Genomic DNA, 17,585 nt, shown 5'->3' with positions numbered 1-17,585 from the left:
CACGGGGAGGGGCACAGACCCTGTTGCCGTGACCGGGGCTGTCTGTGTGGCCCTCTCGGGACTGACCCATAAGCACAGGGCAACCTTCTTGTTTTCAGCAAGTTGTACCTCTCCAACTGGACTCTGAGTACCCCAAGGCATGCAGATTTTGCACATGTGAGGATGTGAGAGTAGAAAAGGAGTCCCCCCAGGGGACTCCTTTGCCTTGTCCCCAGAGGCCAGCTGTCACCATACTGTGACCACCCTGGTCCTTTACTCCTTCGGGCCTGACAGCCATCATGCAGCCACCTATGGAAGCGTGAGCGAACCCCCACCCCCCTCCACACACCAGGCATGGTTCTGCTATAAATAGATGACTGGGGCTGGAATCAGAAAGGAAGGGGAGGAGGAGGAAGAGGGGATAAGGGTGAGCAAAGACGACATGGATGTTTCAATGTTCTTGCCACTGACTTTCTTATATCTCACCCTTTTTTTTAAACACAAGACACAGAGTAAAATCTCCCATGGAGATTTGACAAGAGGAGATTTGACTCCTTGTGTTTGAGGTAGGAATGTAATGGGAAGAGCGCTGGGGTCCCAAGACCCCGCGAGGGCCTGGCTGTGACTAAGCAAGCCGTGCTCACCCCAGCCTCCCCATCTCTGCTCGTCCAGCACGACGCTATCTTAGCTGCTCTCTGGAGGCTCCTGCAGGCTCAGCTTCTGCGCTCTCCGGTCTGAATGGCCAGGTGTCTCTGTGGCTGGTGGAGCGAGGGGTGTGGACCCTGTCTGACCCACCCGGGTCTGCGGAGTCACGCGAAGTAGCCCCAGAGGAAGATGTTGATGGCCAGCAGGAGGAGGGCATTGAGGTTGCACACAGTCCTCCAGAGCGGCTGCTCTTCGATGCTGGTCAGCTTCTGCTGGAGCGCGGCCTTCTCTGCTGGGCTCAGCACCGGCTCCGGGGCCCCGGAGATCCCGCAGAACCAGCCCCAGAGCAGCTTCTTCCAGGACCTGTGTGGGGCTGGTAGACAAAAGCAGGAGAGAAGGAAAGGGCAGCCATGAGAGAGGAAAGAAGGGCACAGCGGGGAGAAACCAAAGACAGGAATGGAATGCAGAAAAAAAGGGTAAGTGGACGGGACACGGCCTTTCTGCAAGCCACAGGCTGTGCTGGCTTGGGACCAGCTCTGATGTTGAGCATAGCCCCGAACCATCATCACATGAAGCTTCCAGGGTGGCAGGGGGTGTGGTGTGTAACGGGTGCACACCCTGCATGAGCTCACCCTGGGACAAGGGAGCAGTGGAGCGGGCAGACCTCTGCCTCACTGTGGGAAGGGCCCCGGGCTGGAGGCAGAGGCCCATTCTAGAGCTCTCCTGCCAGGCCCTGCCCAAGGCCGTGTGCACGTCTCTCTCACTCAGCCTCTCTGAGCAGCAGGCTCTCTCCCAAAGAGGTCAGTGGCACGTGTGGTTGTTTTGAGCCTCACAGGAGAATGGAGAATTGACCGCACTTTATAAGGTCACCAACACAGGTGCTGTTGGGAGAGGTTCTCGTGAAAGCAGGGTTCTAAACATGCAGGTGATGGTGCTGAGGTTGACAAGTAGCACAATTTTTAAAATAACAAATTAAGTTCAAACGAAGTAATAAAGAAACCAACTATTTTAAAGGGTTTTTTTGAGGTAGAAATTAAAGCATTTGCATTAGGCAGAATAGAACCCATCAGGAATGCTGCTTTGTTATGGTAATGCCTTTGGAGGTACTTGGTAAGTTCAGTGCGAGGCAGAGGCAGAGATGGAGGCCCCAGGACCATCCAGGCTGGCTCCCACATGAGGGGGGAGAGAAAAGGCTATGAGAAAGGGAGAAGCGAAGGCTAAGGGGCCTCAACCTGCACCCACAGTCCTCAAAGGTCACACGTGGACTGTAGGAGACACGGTCACTTTACAAGTCGCCACATGCTGTCTGTGGACTCACTTCTGTAGTGCAGCCACTCTAAGCCTATCTAGAACCGGGATGTGTAAACGTCTGTCAGGTCCACTCAGCTGTCTTAACTTTTTTAACTTCCTATTTTTAGGACTTAAAAGGATGCTGCCACTGTGCTCTATAACCTGCAAACAGGTTCCATCTGCCCACAGGTCTGGTGAGAAGGTGCTTCTTCCCTGTCCCTCAGGGAAGGGGATCTTACCTATCTGTGAGGGAGGAGGAGGGGAGGGTTGTCTGAGGGAGAGGGCAGCGGTTTCTCTGCTCCTCCAGGGACAGACTCTGCCCCCTAGTGGGGACCCAGGTGGGTGGGGCTACCAAGAGCCGCCCTGTGGGTTTGTTTCTGGGGCTCAGCTGTGAGAGAGCACAAGCTGTGCTCTTCCCCCTCCTCAGGGGTCACTGAGCCAACACGCTTTCAAATGGCCCTTTCTCAGGAGCTACTTGTAAAAAGCATATGTGCTCAGATCGCTTCTTCTGTGTCCTAAGTTTGTTAGGAGCCAAGACCCTGTCCCTGCTCTGATTTGGGAGAAGGCCTTTTGTTTTGAGAGCACAACTCTTGGGCCACAAAGCTTGAAAAAGAGAGAAGTTACTATCGACCGAGAGGTGCTTGCACTCAGGAAGGTGGCAGATTAGACCAGGGAGGTCTTTGCACTTGGGAGTGCACAGGTGGTTGGTGCTTTCTGACCTGAGTCTCTGTGGGTTTTGGCCTTGGAAGTTATGAAGGATTCTATGCCCTACTTTTAGTCGACTTCTGCATTTAAGATGCTGTAGCTGGGCAAGACGCTGAGAGTCTTAGATGTTGGTGGATTTCTGGCGTTATAATGTCGTGGACTCTAGGAAGAGGCTGTTTTTCTAGAGCCAGGACATCAAGAAATGAAGGGCTGCTCAGGCCTGAGGGACGCTCAGGCCTGAGGGATGTTCAGGGCTCTTGACCCCTGGGGAAGCTCTGGGTGCGTTGGCACAGCCCTGTGGGCCCAGCACCAGTGCGTCACTATAACCACTCTGGCAATCACCAGGGACTACTGAGAGTCAGGCGAAGCAGAGACTGGCGTGGAGCTAAGACACTTTCTGAAGCTCTGGCACAGCTGACAGGCCCCTGGGCCACAGCCAGGCTGAAGGCCCCCTCCTCCAGCTGGCACGGGGCGCCCTCTAGCGGGCAGGATGTACACCTCACCTCGCACTGAAAATTCATTTATTCGAACACTTGAGGGCAAGAAATGGAATTTGGTTTTTAACTTGCGAATGGCTATACGCTTTTAGCTTTAATTTTTCCTTGGGGCTGTATCATTTGTGAAACCTATGATGTCATTACATCAGATTATTGTAATGTTATTTAATCACACTGCAGGATTACAGTGACCTCATGTCACAAAAGTTATGCCTTTTGCCCTCTGCCGGGGCCCTCTACCTACCTCTCGGCTGCTCAGGGTTCGCTGCCACTGTGCCTCCTGTAGGGGGCTCCCCAGAAGGCGCCTCTGATACCCCTGGTGTCTGCTCAGGGGCCTCCTTCTCCAGCTCAGAGCGAGGCCAGTTCCGTGTCCACCATGTCAGGCGAGCGAGCTGTAGGTAAAGAAAACACTGTCTTTGCTCAGCAGCTTTTGGAGAGTCCTGATCCTGCTCTCCTCAGCAGTGTACTTCATCGATCTGCCTGTTCTGCTCCCCCTCTGTCTCTGGTGAAGTCTCTCACCCCCTTGCACCTCTGGTCTGTACCCCAGTTCTGTATGCACAAATAAATAAACCTTTAAAAAAACTGGCTTGTAATCATTATCTTCCATTAAAAAAAAAAATAAAAGCAGCAACAACTTGCAGGCAGAGGAGAATCACTGCAACTTCAGGCAAAGGGGACGAGATAGGAGACAAGTTTCGAAAGCTCTCTCTGACTACCAGAGGGCATGCGGCCCACAGGCTGCTGCAAAAGGGAGGGAAGAAGGAGCAGCGGGGGTGATGCATGCGAGGCAGCAGTCTCCGGTGGGCAGCAAGAGTGAGGACTGAGCCACAGGAGCTAGCTGGATGCACCAGGCTGGGGTGGGAGGGAAGCAGTTAATTGCAGCTCACCTCCTGGCTTGACAGGAAGGAGTGCCCCCCACCCCCAGACAGAGGGGAGGGCTGGAGGAGTGGGCTCTGTGGTGGAGGGGAGAGTAGGGGTGAGGGAGAAGGGGGGAGAGAATGGTGAGCAGGGGAGGGGAGAGAGAGGGCTCATTCACTTGCACAAATATGGTGATGACCTTGGAGAATTTGGAGAGTCCAGGACCTGGGGTGGGGGTGGGGGAAGTATCAGGTAAGGGCGAAGCCCCAGGGCTTCCCTGTCCTTCAGCAGCTTCTCTGGCTAAGGTCAGCCAGACAAGCCATGACTACCTGAGCCCTCAACTGTCCCCTTCCAGCCAGGCTCTTTGCCCACCCATCTAGGCAGCTCTGTGTCAGGAGCTGAAGCAGCCATGCAGTGCCTGTGCTGGCTTCTGCAAAGACCTCCCTCTGAGGTGCAGGGGCCGGTCCCTGGACACTGTCCACATGTGTGAAACCATGTCTCGCAACAGGTTTTGTAGAACCTCCACTGTCTCTTTGCTCATAAACCTATCTCAGTGGTGAGGAGACAGTGGAGTGTGTGGTTGAATCTTGGAAGAAGGGATCTGGCTGGAAATGAGACTGGAGCTTCATCTTCCCAGAAAGGGTTGCTGAGGGCATGGGCGTGGGTAAAACAGTGCAGGCAAGTATGGCTGAGCCATCACAGGTCAGAGCTGGGCCCCACGGAACAGAAGATAGAAATCCTGGACTAACAGAGGTCACTGGTGCGGCCCTTACCTGGTGGGACTGGGGACTGGTGAGGAGAGGCGGGCGGGGCGGAGGACCCGTGAGGATGAGAGAAGACAGACACTGCCAGGTGAGGGCCCTATGAGACCACCCTGCTGACAGCCAGGTCTCAGACTTCCTGTGTCCATTTAAGCCACCTGCCTGTCGTCTTTGTGATGACCACAAACTAGTACCTGCTCTAAAGAAAAAAGGCTGGAAAAGACCGGATTTCCATGCTAGGGGCTGGGATGTCCACCAACTGAGAGAAGGGAGGAGTTCAAAGCGCCTCCTCACTGGCAGGCTCTGTTTCTAGCCCCTCCTCATTCTCCAGGACCCATCTGGAAGTAGCCTGGTCAAGTGGCCCCCCAACTCCCAGGGTGACCGCCTCTCTTCTGTGCTCAGCGCCTCTCCTATGACCCTCGCCCTGCACTTGTTCTTGGCGAAATAACTGAGTGTCAGTGTCTGTTCCCAGCCATGTGGACAGTTGCCGGTGGGACGGTTGGTCTTGGCTGCCCCAAACAGTGTCAGACACACAGCAGGTGCTCACTGAGTCACTTTCCAAATGAGTTACTATTCACCTGAGCATGAACAACCCAGCAAGCTCTCCCTTTCCAGGACAGGGTATGGCAACAGGGTGATCGTAACCCCAGGGTAAAACTCAATGGTGGAATCCCGTGGGGTTGGGATCATTGGAGGCCTTGACAGGGGCACTCCACTTACCTTTTCCTTAGGGATGGGGGCTGTACAGAGGCTGACCAGGATGATGACGAGAGCAGTGAGTCCACAGAGGAGGAGCGCAAAGTAGAGGTAGTGGACGTCCTTCAGCACAGCTGGCCTGTGATCCACCTCCCCACAGGCAGGGGCTGGGTATGAGAACTCCAAGACCATGCGCACCAGCCCTACTGCCAGGCCAAACAGGAGGCCCCAGAAGGCTCCCTGTGGACAGAGGGCAAGCGGGAGCAGAGTGAGAGCCAGGGCAGAGGCCCCAGGAAGCTTCCAGTCACACTATGCCCAAATGTGTCACTGTGTTTGCAAATCTATCTTTGTGAGGTTCATCAGTGCTGAGCCAGGTGCAAGCAGTTCTAACTGGTTTGAAACACTTAGAACTCTGTCTTTGAAGTGGCTGTATCAACACAATGGGTTTAAAACAGAAACACGCTGACCAGGTTTGAATGAGTCAAAACCAATGTGATCTGGTCTGAACTGGTTTGATTCTGTCAGGGTTGATTTGAACCAGTCTGATGTGCTTAGCAATGGTTTGAACCCATCAGAACCAGTTTGCAATGGCCTGATCTAGTTAGATGTGGTTTAAGCCTGACCAAACCAGTTTAAGGTGGACAGAACTGGTTGGAGCTGGTTGGAAATAACTGGAGCCAGCTGGAATTGGTTTGAGCAGCATCCATGAGCCTCCCTAGAGGACTGATAAATATTTGTTGACTGAATGACGGTAGATAAGGTCTATGGATAGGGAGATAGAAGCCTCCAGGGGGGCAGTTTGTTTCCCCAAAACCACAGAGAAAGACCAGGCCATAGACAGAAGAGCCCTCGACCCCCTGGCATGCTGGGGGCAGGTGGGTGGCTGCACTCACAGGCTCTGTGACCCTCGTGCAGAAGATGGCGAGCAGGAAGAGGGCGGTGATGGGCGGGGCCAGGTAACTGGTGATAGACTGGATGTAGTCGAAGAGCTGCCCGCTGTTGGAGCTCTGGATGATGGGGATCCAGAGGATGCTGACGATGACCAGGAGCACGATGAACACTCTGCAGGGAGGGCACAAGACGCCGTGAGGAGTCCGGAGGGCCAGCGTGGGCACAGCAAGCGAGGCACAGGAGCCAGGAAGGGCCTGAATGTGTGGCGGCTGAGCCAGAGCAGCTTTTAACCCAAGTAACCCAAATGCTGAGATTCCATAGATTTGGACATTCTAATCCTGGAAAGTCAGAATTCCAGAAATTCATACTTTTATAATTATTTGAGGTCATGCATCCCGCCGGCTATTCAGGGAGAAGGGCGCACCTTTCCCACCTTGGTAAGTGGCCTTGGGTCTTTGCGGGAGCCCCTGTGCAGCCCCTTTCTCCCCGGGGACTCTGTCTAGGAAATTCTCCCTTCTCTAGGCTCCTTCCACTCTCGCCCTCCTTTCACTGGCTGCCAGCGCACAACAGGAGCTCCACATTCTTCTCCTGGCTGCCCCTTATCTGATCCTGCCTCAGGTCCAAGTCCCCAAAGTATACTTTTCTGGGTGATTTTTGCAGGTGTATTGATGAAAAACTTTTCTTGGACGCATTGGGTGCAATAGTGAAGAGGGCCAGCAGATGGCGTCCAAAGACTACTGATGATGAAATAAGCCCTTAATCAAAGTGCTATTTTGAACTCTGTCAAACAAACCTAAGAGATAAGATTCAAATTCTTTAGCCTGGTGTTCAAGGCTCTGCCTCACTGGAAGACAGTCTTCCTATGAACACCTCCAGCCATGTGGGTGCCTCACTGGTTGACCTGCGCTTCTGCCTTTCTCATTAAAGGTGCAGGACCATATAAGGGTCCCTGTGCTCTGCTACCCAGAGCAAAGGCTTCCTGTGGGTCGGTGCGCAGATTGAGTCCGAGGGACCTTCTGTTGTACTGGGGGGTCAGCCAGAGCTGGTGGGAAAGCTCCCTCCCACGGGTACACCTTCCGCGACATCTCTCACTACACCGCGTTGTTCAGTTCCAAGCGAAAGCTCAATAGACCGGGAAGAGCATTTTTCTCCTTACTCTGGAGGGGGAGGCAGGGTCCCGAGTTGGGGACCCTTTCTTAACTGAGGTTCAGAAGAAAGGTCTGCTGGAACCAGTTTCTCTGCCTGCCTGCCTGCCTGCCTGCCTGCCGGGAGAGCTGAGTCTCCCCGAGAAGCCAGCACTGGGAGGGCAGGGAGCGGGCTATCCCTGGAGGGGGACGGGAGGGGGCCAGTGCACCTGCCCACCACCATCAGCTCCTGCTCTGTCGCCTTCCTGCGGAAGCGCTGCCACACGTCGATGGTGAACAGGGTGCTGCTGCTGTTGAAGATGGAGGTGAGGGAGCTCATGAGGGCGGCCATGATGACGGCGATCATCAGGCCCCGCAGACCTGGGGAGAGACAAGGCTGGCTCCTAGCAGCTGGCAGTGTCCAGCAGGTTCAGGGGTTCATGGGAAGGTGGTGATGGGCTGGGCTGGGATTCGAAAACTGGGAGAACTAGAAACCAAGTCCTGCCCATGCTTTGCCTCTGTGGCATGGGGTGGGCCACCTGCCCAGTCTCCCATTGCCCCAAGGAGGCATGCACACCCACGTGAACTGTGATGTTCTCACAGCTTTCACGTCTCAGCTGGAATTTCAAAGCCTATGGATCACTGGTCCATGGGTAGAGAGAAGAGCAGTTACCAACTGAACTCATGTTACCAAATGATTGTCTTCACGCTAACTTGAAAAGCTATGTGGATCATGGTGTACATGGAAGCGTAGGTCGCAAAGGCTAAGATTTGGGAACAACTGGTAGAATGTGGTTCAGCCATCAGAAGAAGGAAAGCTTGTGCCCTGAGCCAAGGCAGATGAACCTCAGAGCTCTGTGTTGTTATGCTAAGTGGAATGCAAGACAGGAAAGCTAGGAGCCTGTGATCTTCTGTGTGGAATGTAAACCAAACCAAAACCAGCAAACCAACAAACCCAAGAGCCCTCAAGCTCCTAGAAAGAGCGAAGAGCTTGGTGGTTGTCAGAGGTGAAGGGGAAGTGGGTGCAGACTTCTAGTTATAAGACACATAACTCCTGGGAATATGACATACCGCTCGGGGATATGGACAGCAACACTGGATTGTCATTTGACAGTTGCTAACAGAGTAGATCTTAGAGGTCCTTATGACAAGGAAGAAAACTCATAACTGATGATGGATGACTCTGTTGATCTTTTCACTAATGCAAATAAATATCAGATCCTGACGTTGTCCACCTCAAATCAATATAGCGCCCGTATCACTAGGACGTAAACGTCCATTTGAAACGCTAGTTGTGTGTCCAGTGTCCTTGTACCTTGCCCATGGACACTGTGGAATAGCTGACACACACCGACTGGGAAGCAGAAGCCCGGGTGATTTGCTTCCTGGTGGTGCAGGGAATTGGCTGTGTGACCTTTGGACCAGCTCCCCGGTGTGTGGGTCTATTTCCACCCGCAATAATAGAGGGTAGGGCCCACTGAGCGCTGGAGTCTCTCAACTCTGGTGACTCAGCATCTAGAGAAAGGTCTGCCAGCCCGGGAGAACCACCTAGAAGTCTCAAGTTGTCCCAAATCCAGGCTGCCATCGTCCTCCAGGACCACCTGTCCCTTCCTCGGGTGAGCAGAATGTCCTCTCTCCACACCGGCCTCTCGGACCTTCCTCTGGTCTCCTCCACCCATCTTCAAGCCCCGTCCTGTCGCTGTCTGTCACCACTAGGTCTCTCCCCACCCCATCTCCACAATGTATTTGATCATTTCTCATCCTTTCGGAGAGAAGAGATAGCTCCCAGCTCACTGACTTCCTCCATAAGCCTGCCTCCCCTTCCGGGTGCAGACTCCATATCGTAAATGCACCTTCTACAACCCAGGACCGGAAGCCCCAACATTCTTGTCCCTCAAACACAGCCCGTTGTCAGATCTGGCTAATTCTCCCTCACAAATATCATCTCTCGATCACTAGACCCAGTGATGGGTCCAGGCATCATCTCCACCCACCAGGCCTGCAACCACGGGCAGTAGGCAGGCACCCTGTACCCCACACCCAGCGGGGCCGCGCCCTTCTGCACTACAAATCCCTTAAGGTGCCACTGCCCTCGAGGAAAGACCACGCTTCTCTCCAGGAAGGGGTTCTGCACACCGGGCTGCTCTCAGCTCAGCCTTCATGCTCCCCCTCAGCCCTGGGCCTCTGCGGCCCCTCCCCTGGGGTGGCATTTCCCATATCCCTCCACCTCTGCTTGGGCTGTTGGCAGGACTCTCAGCTCAGTTTCCCCTGGGAACCTCCCGAAGAGCCCCCAACCAGATCGGGACCTCCCTAGGAATCCTTCGGTCCCACTGTGTCCCCATATTGTGGCCCTCTGGAAACTGCCTGGGGCCCCAGGGCCTTTATCCTGCATCTCCGGGGCGTAGAGCACCTCACAGATGCTGGTGAACAAGTGTGTGTCTGTGTGTGTGTTGGGGAGTAGGAGGCTTTGATTGCCTCTTCCTATCCTGGCCCATCCCTAATGCTTCTGTGCAGTGAGGACAGAGGAGGCTGGGAGGCCGCACTGAGGGGAGACGGGGACTCACCGACAGGCATGAGAGTCATTATCAGCTTGGGGTAGGCGATGTTGGAGCAGCCCACGCGGGCCCCGCAGGTCCTCTGGCAGACGTCAGGGTCCACACAGCCCACCTCATCTGCAGAAGGGTGATGACCTTTGGTGCTGCATCATCTGTTTCCATGGCTGGACTGATATTTGCTTTCCACCCTCAGGGAAGAGCTTGCTGGGTCCAGGGCAGGGGGCTGTCTCTGGTCAACTTCCCTACCATACACTGGCCACAGTCTCCCCTCCTGCGTCCAGGAGGACACAGGAATGACTGGGTCTTAGACAAGCTTCAGCTAGCTGATAAAAGGCAGCTATCCTGGGAAGCACCTAGAAAGCCTTCTTTGGACTTTCCCCTGTAAAGAGGAAGCAGGGTTTAAAGGAGGCTTTCATTTGAGCATGGAAGAAACAAGGCAAATATTTGTTTCAAAAAAGGATGTTTTCTTTAAAATTAAAACTAAAATGAAAATCAAATAGTATCAGAAAACTGTGATGTTGCTCTTTGGGGACTTCTGGTAGGACTGGCAAGGATTTTAACTAATGTATTTTAAATAAGATCTTCCTCTTGGCGGAGGGAGTGGGCACACTGGACCGGAGCCCTTCAGCAGGGCTGCATGGCATGGTAACGTATTTTGCCAACGTACTAAAACCAGGAGAATCTCGTCCATTTTGTCACTCACGGCTCCCCCTTACCTTGCACACTGGTTGTCTTTCTCTGCCACCCTTGGGGTCTGTCCTGACTTTTACTATGATCCCAAGTTTTGACTTTGTAAATGTTGCTCTGTTTATATGGGAAAAAATGGTGTTTTTCAAAAAATAATAACTGGCATTCAGATACAATTTCTTCCACTGAAGTACTCATTCGGTGTTTAGCCCACAAAGCCCAGCATACTATGTATGTTAATAGTCGGGGTGTGCTGTCCCTGCTGTAGTCCAAAATTCCCCCGGGGGAGCACCCTCTTACCTGGGTACAGGGCCCGGCTGATCATGCCCGGCATGACGATGAAGAACATGGGCAGGAGCTTGAGGTAGCCCCCCAGCACGGAGCCTCCCTTGGCGTGGGACAGACTCTTGGCGGAGAGAGACCTCTGCACGATGACCTGAAGGGAGGGGGGTGGGGAGTCAGCTCCGCTCACTGCCCAACGGGAGCCCCCCCAGGCTCCATGGATCCAGGGGCCCAGTTTCAGGGGGGGACCCCCACCCGGCACTTTGCAATGGACGAGCCAAGCCTGGCTGGGGCATCACCTGGTCAGTGCACCAGCACCACGTGGCCAGCACCGTGAGCCCAAAGATGAGCCCCGGCCAGGGGATGTCCCCGCTCACGGGGTCCCGGAACATGTGGAAGGCGTCAGCCCTGGGGAGGTGGCAGGTGGTGTTGGGGACTGTGACACTCGGGATGGCCTGCCTGTACCGCTGCTCCAGGCCTGGGAACCAGCCCACCTCCTGAAAACCTGAGGGAGAGACCGCCGTGAGTGAAACATGGGCCTGTCATGTTCCAGCACCCCATGCCCTGCACCTCCCAGTCCTGATTGGGGTCCCTGGGCTTGTGACTGGTGTGAGACTTGAGCATGGGGCTCAGGATGGTTTGAAGCAAACAGAATCCTGCACTTTGGGAGCCTAGCCTGGAAGGGGTTCTGCTCTCTGGAAAGTCCCACTCAGACCATAGAGGTGTCAGCCAAAGAGACCAGAGAGAAATTTAGGCGAGAGGGTGGGATACAATCCAGGCTTCTCCTTACCCAGAAACATGAGGACCAGGGCTCCCCCCACCATGATCAACGTCTGCAGAGCATCTGTGTAGATGACGGCCGTCAGGCCCCCTGGGGGCCAAGGAGAGGGCTCATCAGTCCCCAGCCTGCCGGCAGGGGCTTTCTGTCTGGGTGCCCCCCTGTGCTTGGTCAGGCTGGGGAGACCAGTGAAGACAGGCGGGCTCCATCCAGCAGGGTGGGGCGGCTCAGGTCCAGCACCCAGTCCAGCCCGGTCCATGCTGAAGGCCTCTGGCGGGCTGCCAGCTCACAGTTCGTTTGAGCTCTTGCTATAGATCCAGCAGGGGGCGCCCGCCTTCCCCATCCAAAGCCCGGTTAAGTCCCGCATCCCTCCGGGCCGACAGCCATGACGACTCTGCCCTGACGTCTGGTGCCTCCCAGTACCAGGCCCGTGTGTGGCATCTGGTGGAGACCCACAAGCAGCTTCCGGCTGTCTGGAGACGCCCCAGTGCCTCGGGTCCGACTGGCAGCCCTGTCGCAGGCCTGCTCCGTGTTACCCTCACCCTCTCCGGGCCTCTCCTTTCCTGTCTCGCTCCAGCTCTGACTCTTCCTGTTCCTGCCCTCCTGTCTCCCTTTTCTGACTTTCCTTGGACCCGGCATCTCCGCTGCTCTTTTTGTTTCTGCCTGTTTCTTGTCTTCTCTCTCAGGGTCAGTCTTCTCTCTGTCCATCTCTGGACATCTCTCTTGTCCAGCCCTGCAGTCCCGTGCATCTCTGCAGTGAGAGTCTCTGTCCCCCTCTCCGTGTCCCCCAGTCTCTGCTCCCGGGCTGTACCCAACATCCCCTTCCCTCGCCCTACCTGTGATGGTGTACACGGCTGTCACCACCAGCAAGGTCACTGTGGAGACATACAGGTTCCAGCCCAGGGCCATCTGGATGAAGAGAGCTCCAGAAAAGATGTCAGTCTGCAGAGAGCCAGGGCCCGGGAGGCCAGGTCACCCGAGGCCACCAGAGAGCATCTCCCTCCTGTGTAGCAGCCCTGGGTGCTGTCGGCTCTATCTGGTAGAGCTGAGAGCATGGGGGAGCATGAGGGAATGGGGTGAAAGATGAGGCAGGGAAGCAGGGACCTGGGGTCGGAGAAGAGACCAGAACATGTTCTGGTGGGCTCCTGCTTGCCCCTGAGGAAGCTCAGACCACACCAGCCAGATGGGTCCCTGGCTAAGCTGGTGGTGCAGCAGTCCAGAGCAAAACCCCTGGGCCTGGAGAATCCAGGTGTTTGCATATATTAGAGGCCTTGTGGGGGTCAACCTTTGCCTCACTGACTTACTGTTGTTTCTAGGCATGGGTGGGACATGAGGTAGCAGAGTTTTTCCAACCCTTCACCTGGCAACTTCAGCTCCTACAGGGCATGCGTGTGATCGTTCATAACTGGTGAGCTCGTCACGGGGGCTACTGCGTGGCCTTAGGGCCTGAGCTGTAGTCCCAGGACTGCCTTCTTGTGGACACAGGCAAATGACTGACTCATCTAGAGTTTAGGTCAATAAAGGAAGAATAAGGATCTTTGTAGCCATAACATTCCAGACAGTTAGTACATGGTGCTGAATGAGAACCATTTATGGAAAATGCTGAATGAACTCTGGCTTTTGCGTTCTTTGCATGGAGGGATTGTCACTCTTTCAATGAGCATTATTCATCTCTGGGTACTCCACTGTTGAGGGGAGCATGTGTTGAAGGGATGAGGACTCATCCTTCCTTTCTCCTGCCTGCACACCCACCCACCCACCCATCCTTCCATCCATTCACCCACAAGCAGCTATGCTATATTTGGTGGAACTCACTGAAATCTTGGTGAAGATATAGAGGATGAGAGACAGGACAGACATGTACACCTGGATCCTCTGGCCCCCGAATCTCTTCTGCAAGTACTGAGGCATGGTGACCACCCCAGCTGCGATGTAAACAGGGACAAAGATCCAGCCGAGAGCAAGGAGCAACCAGGTTGCCTGGGAGAGGGGGAGAAGACAGCTCTGTGTCAGGTACAGATGGAGGGCCAGACCACCCCCACCACCCCCCACCAGGAGGCTGGGCTGTGGGAGTCCTGAGGAGGGAGGTGAGCAGGTCCCTGGGACCTGGTGACTGCTGATGACAGCCCCTGCCTCCTCCGGCCTTGGCCTCCTCATCTGTAGAACGGAATCTCAGTTGTCCTCCCCAAGCACCTGTGAGGATCTGCTCAGCTCTAAGGCAAGCAAAGGGGGTGGGGGCTGGATCCCCAGCTTACGTTCCACTCAAAGCCACCCACAGCAAGGCCTCCAGCAGCTCCTGTCCCAGCCAGGCCCATGAACAAGCCACTGCCCACGTTGCTGGACATCAGAGATGCTCCAATCTGCAAGGCAGAATGGGGTCAAAGGTTGGGAGTCAGTTTCAAACTGATGAATCTGGGGTCAAGACCATGCACTTAGGAATGAGAAGGAGGCAGGGAGCAGGGTCTGGACTCAGCAGATCTGAGAAGAGGAAGAGAAGAGGAAGGGAGGCCACCGAGAGATAGAATGGACACTTGGAAACCTCTGTACCGGCCCATGTGCTAAGCACTCAAATACATGAATGCATCTCCACAGATGTTTGGAGCCTTAGGTTTAATCTTTTCTCTTTACAGAGGATGGAACTAATGTTCAGACAAATGAAACATTTGGCCACAGGCCCTCCAGGAGTGAGTGGAAACGTGAGAGGGGCAGGAAATCCCTGGACAGCGCCCAGAGCTGCGCTGGGTCATCCATGCTGGGATCCACCAGAGGGGTGGAAAGTTCCTCTTCCCGGTTCCTGTAGGCCCAGGACGAGGCTGTGCAGAGGCCGGAGCTCAGGGCTTAGCAGCCTGGCCAGGCTTGGAGCTCAGTTAATTGTTCTCCAGCAGGCCAGCACACTACTCGGAGGCAGTAAGACTCTGCAAAGGGGTGGAGTGGGGGGTGACCACCATCAAGGCAATTGGCCCTCAGCATCACCAGGGGCCAGGCGGGTTCTAAATGTGTTAACGCACCCAGCCCTCATCACGGCCCTAGAGCTGGCCTGCAGACGAGTTTACATCCCTTCTTCCTACTGCAGAAGAGGGAAGTCGGTTTGCAGGACCAAGAGAAATGTGGGGCATCCAGATGGGAGAGACTGAGGTTCACAGAGGTTCCCATTTTCAGCTCCTGAGGCAGTGGGACTTTTCCTCTATGATTCCTCTCATTTCACTGCTGGGCAGTCTTAAGCTTCCGGGTTCCTTCCCTAGTCTCCTTTCCGCTGTCTGAAGGTGGGGGGCTCCCTGCAGCCTTGACCTACCATATTGCTTATGAGGATGTCTGATCGGCTCAGCTCTGATCTCCTCTAGGACAGGAGCACTCTGGATGTTCTGTCAGTCCATCGTCCATCCTAGCACCCACACGCCAGAGATGCCCATGGAACTTGTCTGATTAGCAAGCTCTCTCAAGACATGGGGTACATTTGGTTGGAGAAAAAGAGCCCACTTGGGGTGCTGTGCCTTGGATAAGATGAGAGAAGAGACAGTGGGAGGAGAGGAAGGAGCACGGTCAACTCACCGGCCACCAGCTCATGGACTTCCCTGCCAGGAAGTAGCCGCCGATGGTGCCCCGGCTTGCGCGGATGGAAGACTGGAAAGGAAAAAAGTGGAAGCTGAGGACTTTCCAGCCTCTGCAATCTGTGGCCTCACCCAGACTCCAGCCACCAGGCACAGGCATCGCCTCGGGGATCGGGGCAGGAGCGAGCGCGGGCATTTCCCAGCCTTTAGGCCGAGCATCTGCTCCAGGAGGCTCCTTTCCCTGAGCCTGCCCGCTGCTCTCCCGGGTCTGGCGTGAAGCCCCACGGAGCTGAAGGTAGAAAAGCCGCTTCCATGATGGCACAGAGCAGTGTGGGTGCACTGTTGTCCCCTCAGCCTCCTCTCTGCCCCAACTTCGCTCCAGGAAGAGATGTGGCTTCTCCAAGTCAGGCAGCCGTGGCTGAGGGGAGGCTACTCTGTCCCACCTGCAGCGCTGAAAACTGCCATTCTGAGGGTGGGTGGGACTTGGGCCTCTACGGAGGTAGGTCACTGTCTGGGGGTGCCTCACACTGCTCGGGCTCACCTACGACTCTCGAACAGGCCTCCGTCCTGCCCTGGCAGGTGGGCAGTTAGTGGCCTGTTTGGGGAATTGATTTGCAGAACGAAAGGGGAGTGGGAGGTGCAGATTTCTCTGACAATGTGGGGTTGGGGGGTGAAGGGCACTGGGGAGGGAAGCAACAACTTGAAGCCCTTAAGATACTGCAGCCAGCAGGTCTGATCAGGTTTGGAGACAGGACCTGCTGGGGGGGAAGGAGAGGGGGAGACTAACAGTGATGGAGAACACAGAGACATGGCTAAGCCACCAAGGTTGTTCCTCTTCCCCCACAGGAACTAACTTGTCTGGTCGGCAGTGTGTGCTGGGCCTGGTGCTGGTGAAGAATTTTCTTGGTTGCTGGGGTCACCTCTAGTCCTCAGGGAGGAGCCAAGACACAGAGTCGATGAGCAGCTTGTACAAAGTTGCTGGGGAGATGTCCCCATTTCCTCCTCCTACTAGCTCTGGGACGCGGGACTGTTCACCCCACTTTACAGGCAAGGAAACTGAGGCCAGAGAGCCTCTCTTCTTGCACAGCCTGGTGAATGACCAGTTGGGCCTTGAGCCATCATCTGCCCCACAGTGGAGTCTAAAGGTGCTGGGATTTCCCTCGGATGGACGCTGCTGTGATAATGGCAGCCAGCAACTGCTGCTGGCTGTGTGCCGGGCCCTGGGCCAGACGCCAAATGCATCCTGTCCTTCCACGGCCATGACCTCTGTTTGCTGTCATTTTTCACCTCCCTGTCCACGTGAGAAAACAGGCTGAGAGAGGCTTCACATGTGCCCCAGGGCCAGTCTGCTCGGCTGGCAGACTTGGAGTCAGGGCTCCCTGACGTAATGGCTGGCCTCAGTCTAGGAGACTCGGAGAACACAAGAGAGCAAAGGGCCTCAGGGTGCACCGGCTTCTCCCTATGGGCACACCAGCCCCAGTTTCTTTGGAAAGCAGCGCTCCTTGCGCAGACTCGAAAAAGTGGAAGGCAGGGCCAGGCTCAAGCATTCACAGAATTGGGGATCTTGGCATGAGACGAAGGCAGCCAAGGGTGAATGGGGCCAAAGGTGGCAGATAACTAGAGATGGGCTCAGCCCTGGTTTCCTGTGTGACCTCAGACAAGCCACACCCCTCTCTGAGCCTTGTCTGTCTTATAAAGGGAGGAGTGGAGAGAGCAGATGGCTCCTGAAGGCCCTTCGTCTCGGCCCTGCACTTCCTCCATCCACCTTCACGCTGTTCCCAGAAGGCTCACCCCTTCCTCCAGCTCCACCACCAGCCTGAGACAGCAGCTTCATTTGCTTCCCCTGCTGGGCCCAACCACCAGGCTTACTCACCCAGATCCCCACAGCGATGACGAAGACGAAGTAGACGACCAGGACCCCGATGTCGTAGGCATGCAGGCTGGCTCCAGGGTCCAGGGCTGGGTGTGGAGGGGCCACAGTCCTGGCCCCGGCTGCCGAAGCTCCCAGCCCCATCGCTGCCATCTCCACGCGCCTCTGCTTCGGTCAATCACCACCAGCTGGACTTTGAGGCGCTCCTGACTCTATTCTTTTCCTTTAATGATTAAACAGCCCTGAGTGCACTCAGCTGCTGAGAAAGCTCTGGGCCCCACTGGCATGAAATGTCCTTGCCCCCTTTCCTCCTAATTGTCATCCCAACCTCAGGAGACTCTCCCTTTGCCTGCCCTCACAGCAAGCACACATGCACACACACCACACACATGTGGACTCACACAAGCATGAACAAACAC

The 17,585-nt window shown here is 55.3% G+C and overlaps 1 protein-coding gene across 2 annotated transcripts; it reads right to left on the bottom strand.

Annotated features, from left to right (window-relative positions):
* Positions 1 to 771: 771 nt before the first annotated feature.
* On the bottom strand, positions 772 to 17,319 carry SLC5A9 (solute carrier family 5 (sodium/sugar cotransporter), member 9). Of its 2 annotated transcripts, XM_012722165.1 has the most exons (15): positions 17,170 to 17,319; positions 15,298 to 15,369; positions 14,004 to 14,108; positions 13,852 to 13,900; positions 13,564 to 13,748; positions 12,585 to 12,690; positions 11,761 to 11,841; positions 11,270 to 11,475; positions 10,989 to 11,124; positions 10,011 to 10,118; positions 7,677 to 7,827; positions 6,325 to 6,493; positions 5,456 to 5,671; positions 3,361 to 3,508; positions 772 to 997 (listed from the first exon to the last, which is right to left on the bottom strand). In XM_012722165.1, exons 1-15 carry the CDS (start codon positions 17,317 to 17,319, stop codon positions 789 to 791), a joined length of 2,091 nt encoding a protein of 696 aa, XP_012577619.1. In that variant the 3' UTR covers positions 772 to 788. The 2 variants fall into 2 exon arrangements, with proteins under 2 accessions (XP_012577619.1, XP_004679035.2); XM_004678978.2 differs by lacking the exon at positions 13,852 to 13,900 and having other exon boundaries at positions 13,564 to 13,728.
* Between the last annotated feature and the right edge of the window lie 266 nt (positions 17,320 to 17,585).

The sequence above is a fragment of the Condylura cristata genome, unplaced genomic scaffold (genome assembly GCF_000260355.1).
Source record: "Condylura cristata isolate star-nosed mole 26May11 unplaced genomic scaffold, ConCri1.0 scaffold00008, whole genome shotgun sequence".
Lineage (NCBI taxonomy): Eukaryota > Metazoa > Chordata > Mammalia > Eulipotyphla > Talpidae > Condylura > Condylura cristata.
The sequence above is the reverse complement of the archived record's forward strand: the minus strand, read 5'-3'. Positions and strand labels throughout refer to the sequence as shown.

Coding starts and splice junctions, on each gene's coding strand:
- SLC5A9 (XM_012722165.1), bottom strand. CDS start 17,319: ATGGCAGCGATGGGGCTGGGAGCTTCGGCAGCCGGGGCCAGGACTGTG. Junction 7,828..10,010: donor AATGACTCTCATGCCTGTCG/GTGAGTCCCCGT, acceptor GTCTCTCCCCAG/GTCTGCGGGGCCTGATGATC. Junction 5,672..6,324: donor GCACGAGGGTCACAGAGCCT/GTGAGTGCAGCC, acceptor CTCTGTCCACAG/GGAGCCTTCTGGGGCCTCCT.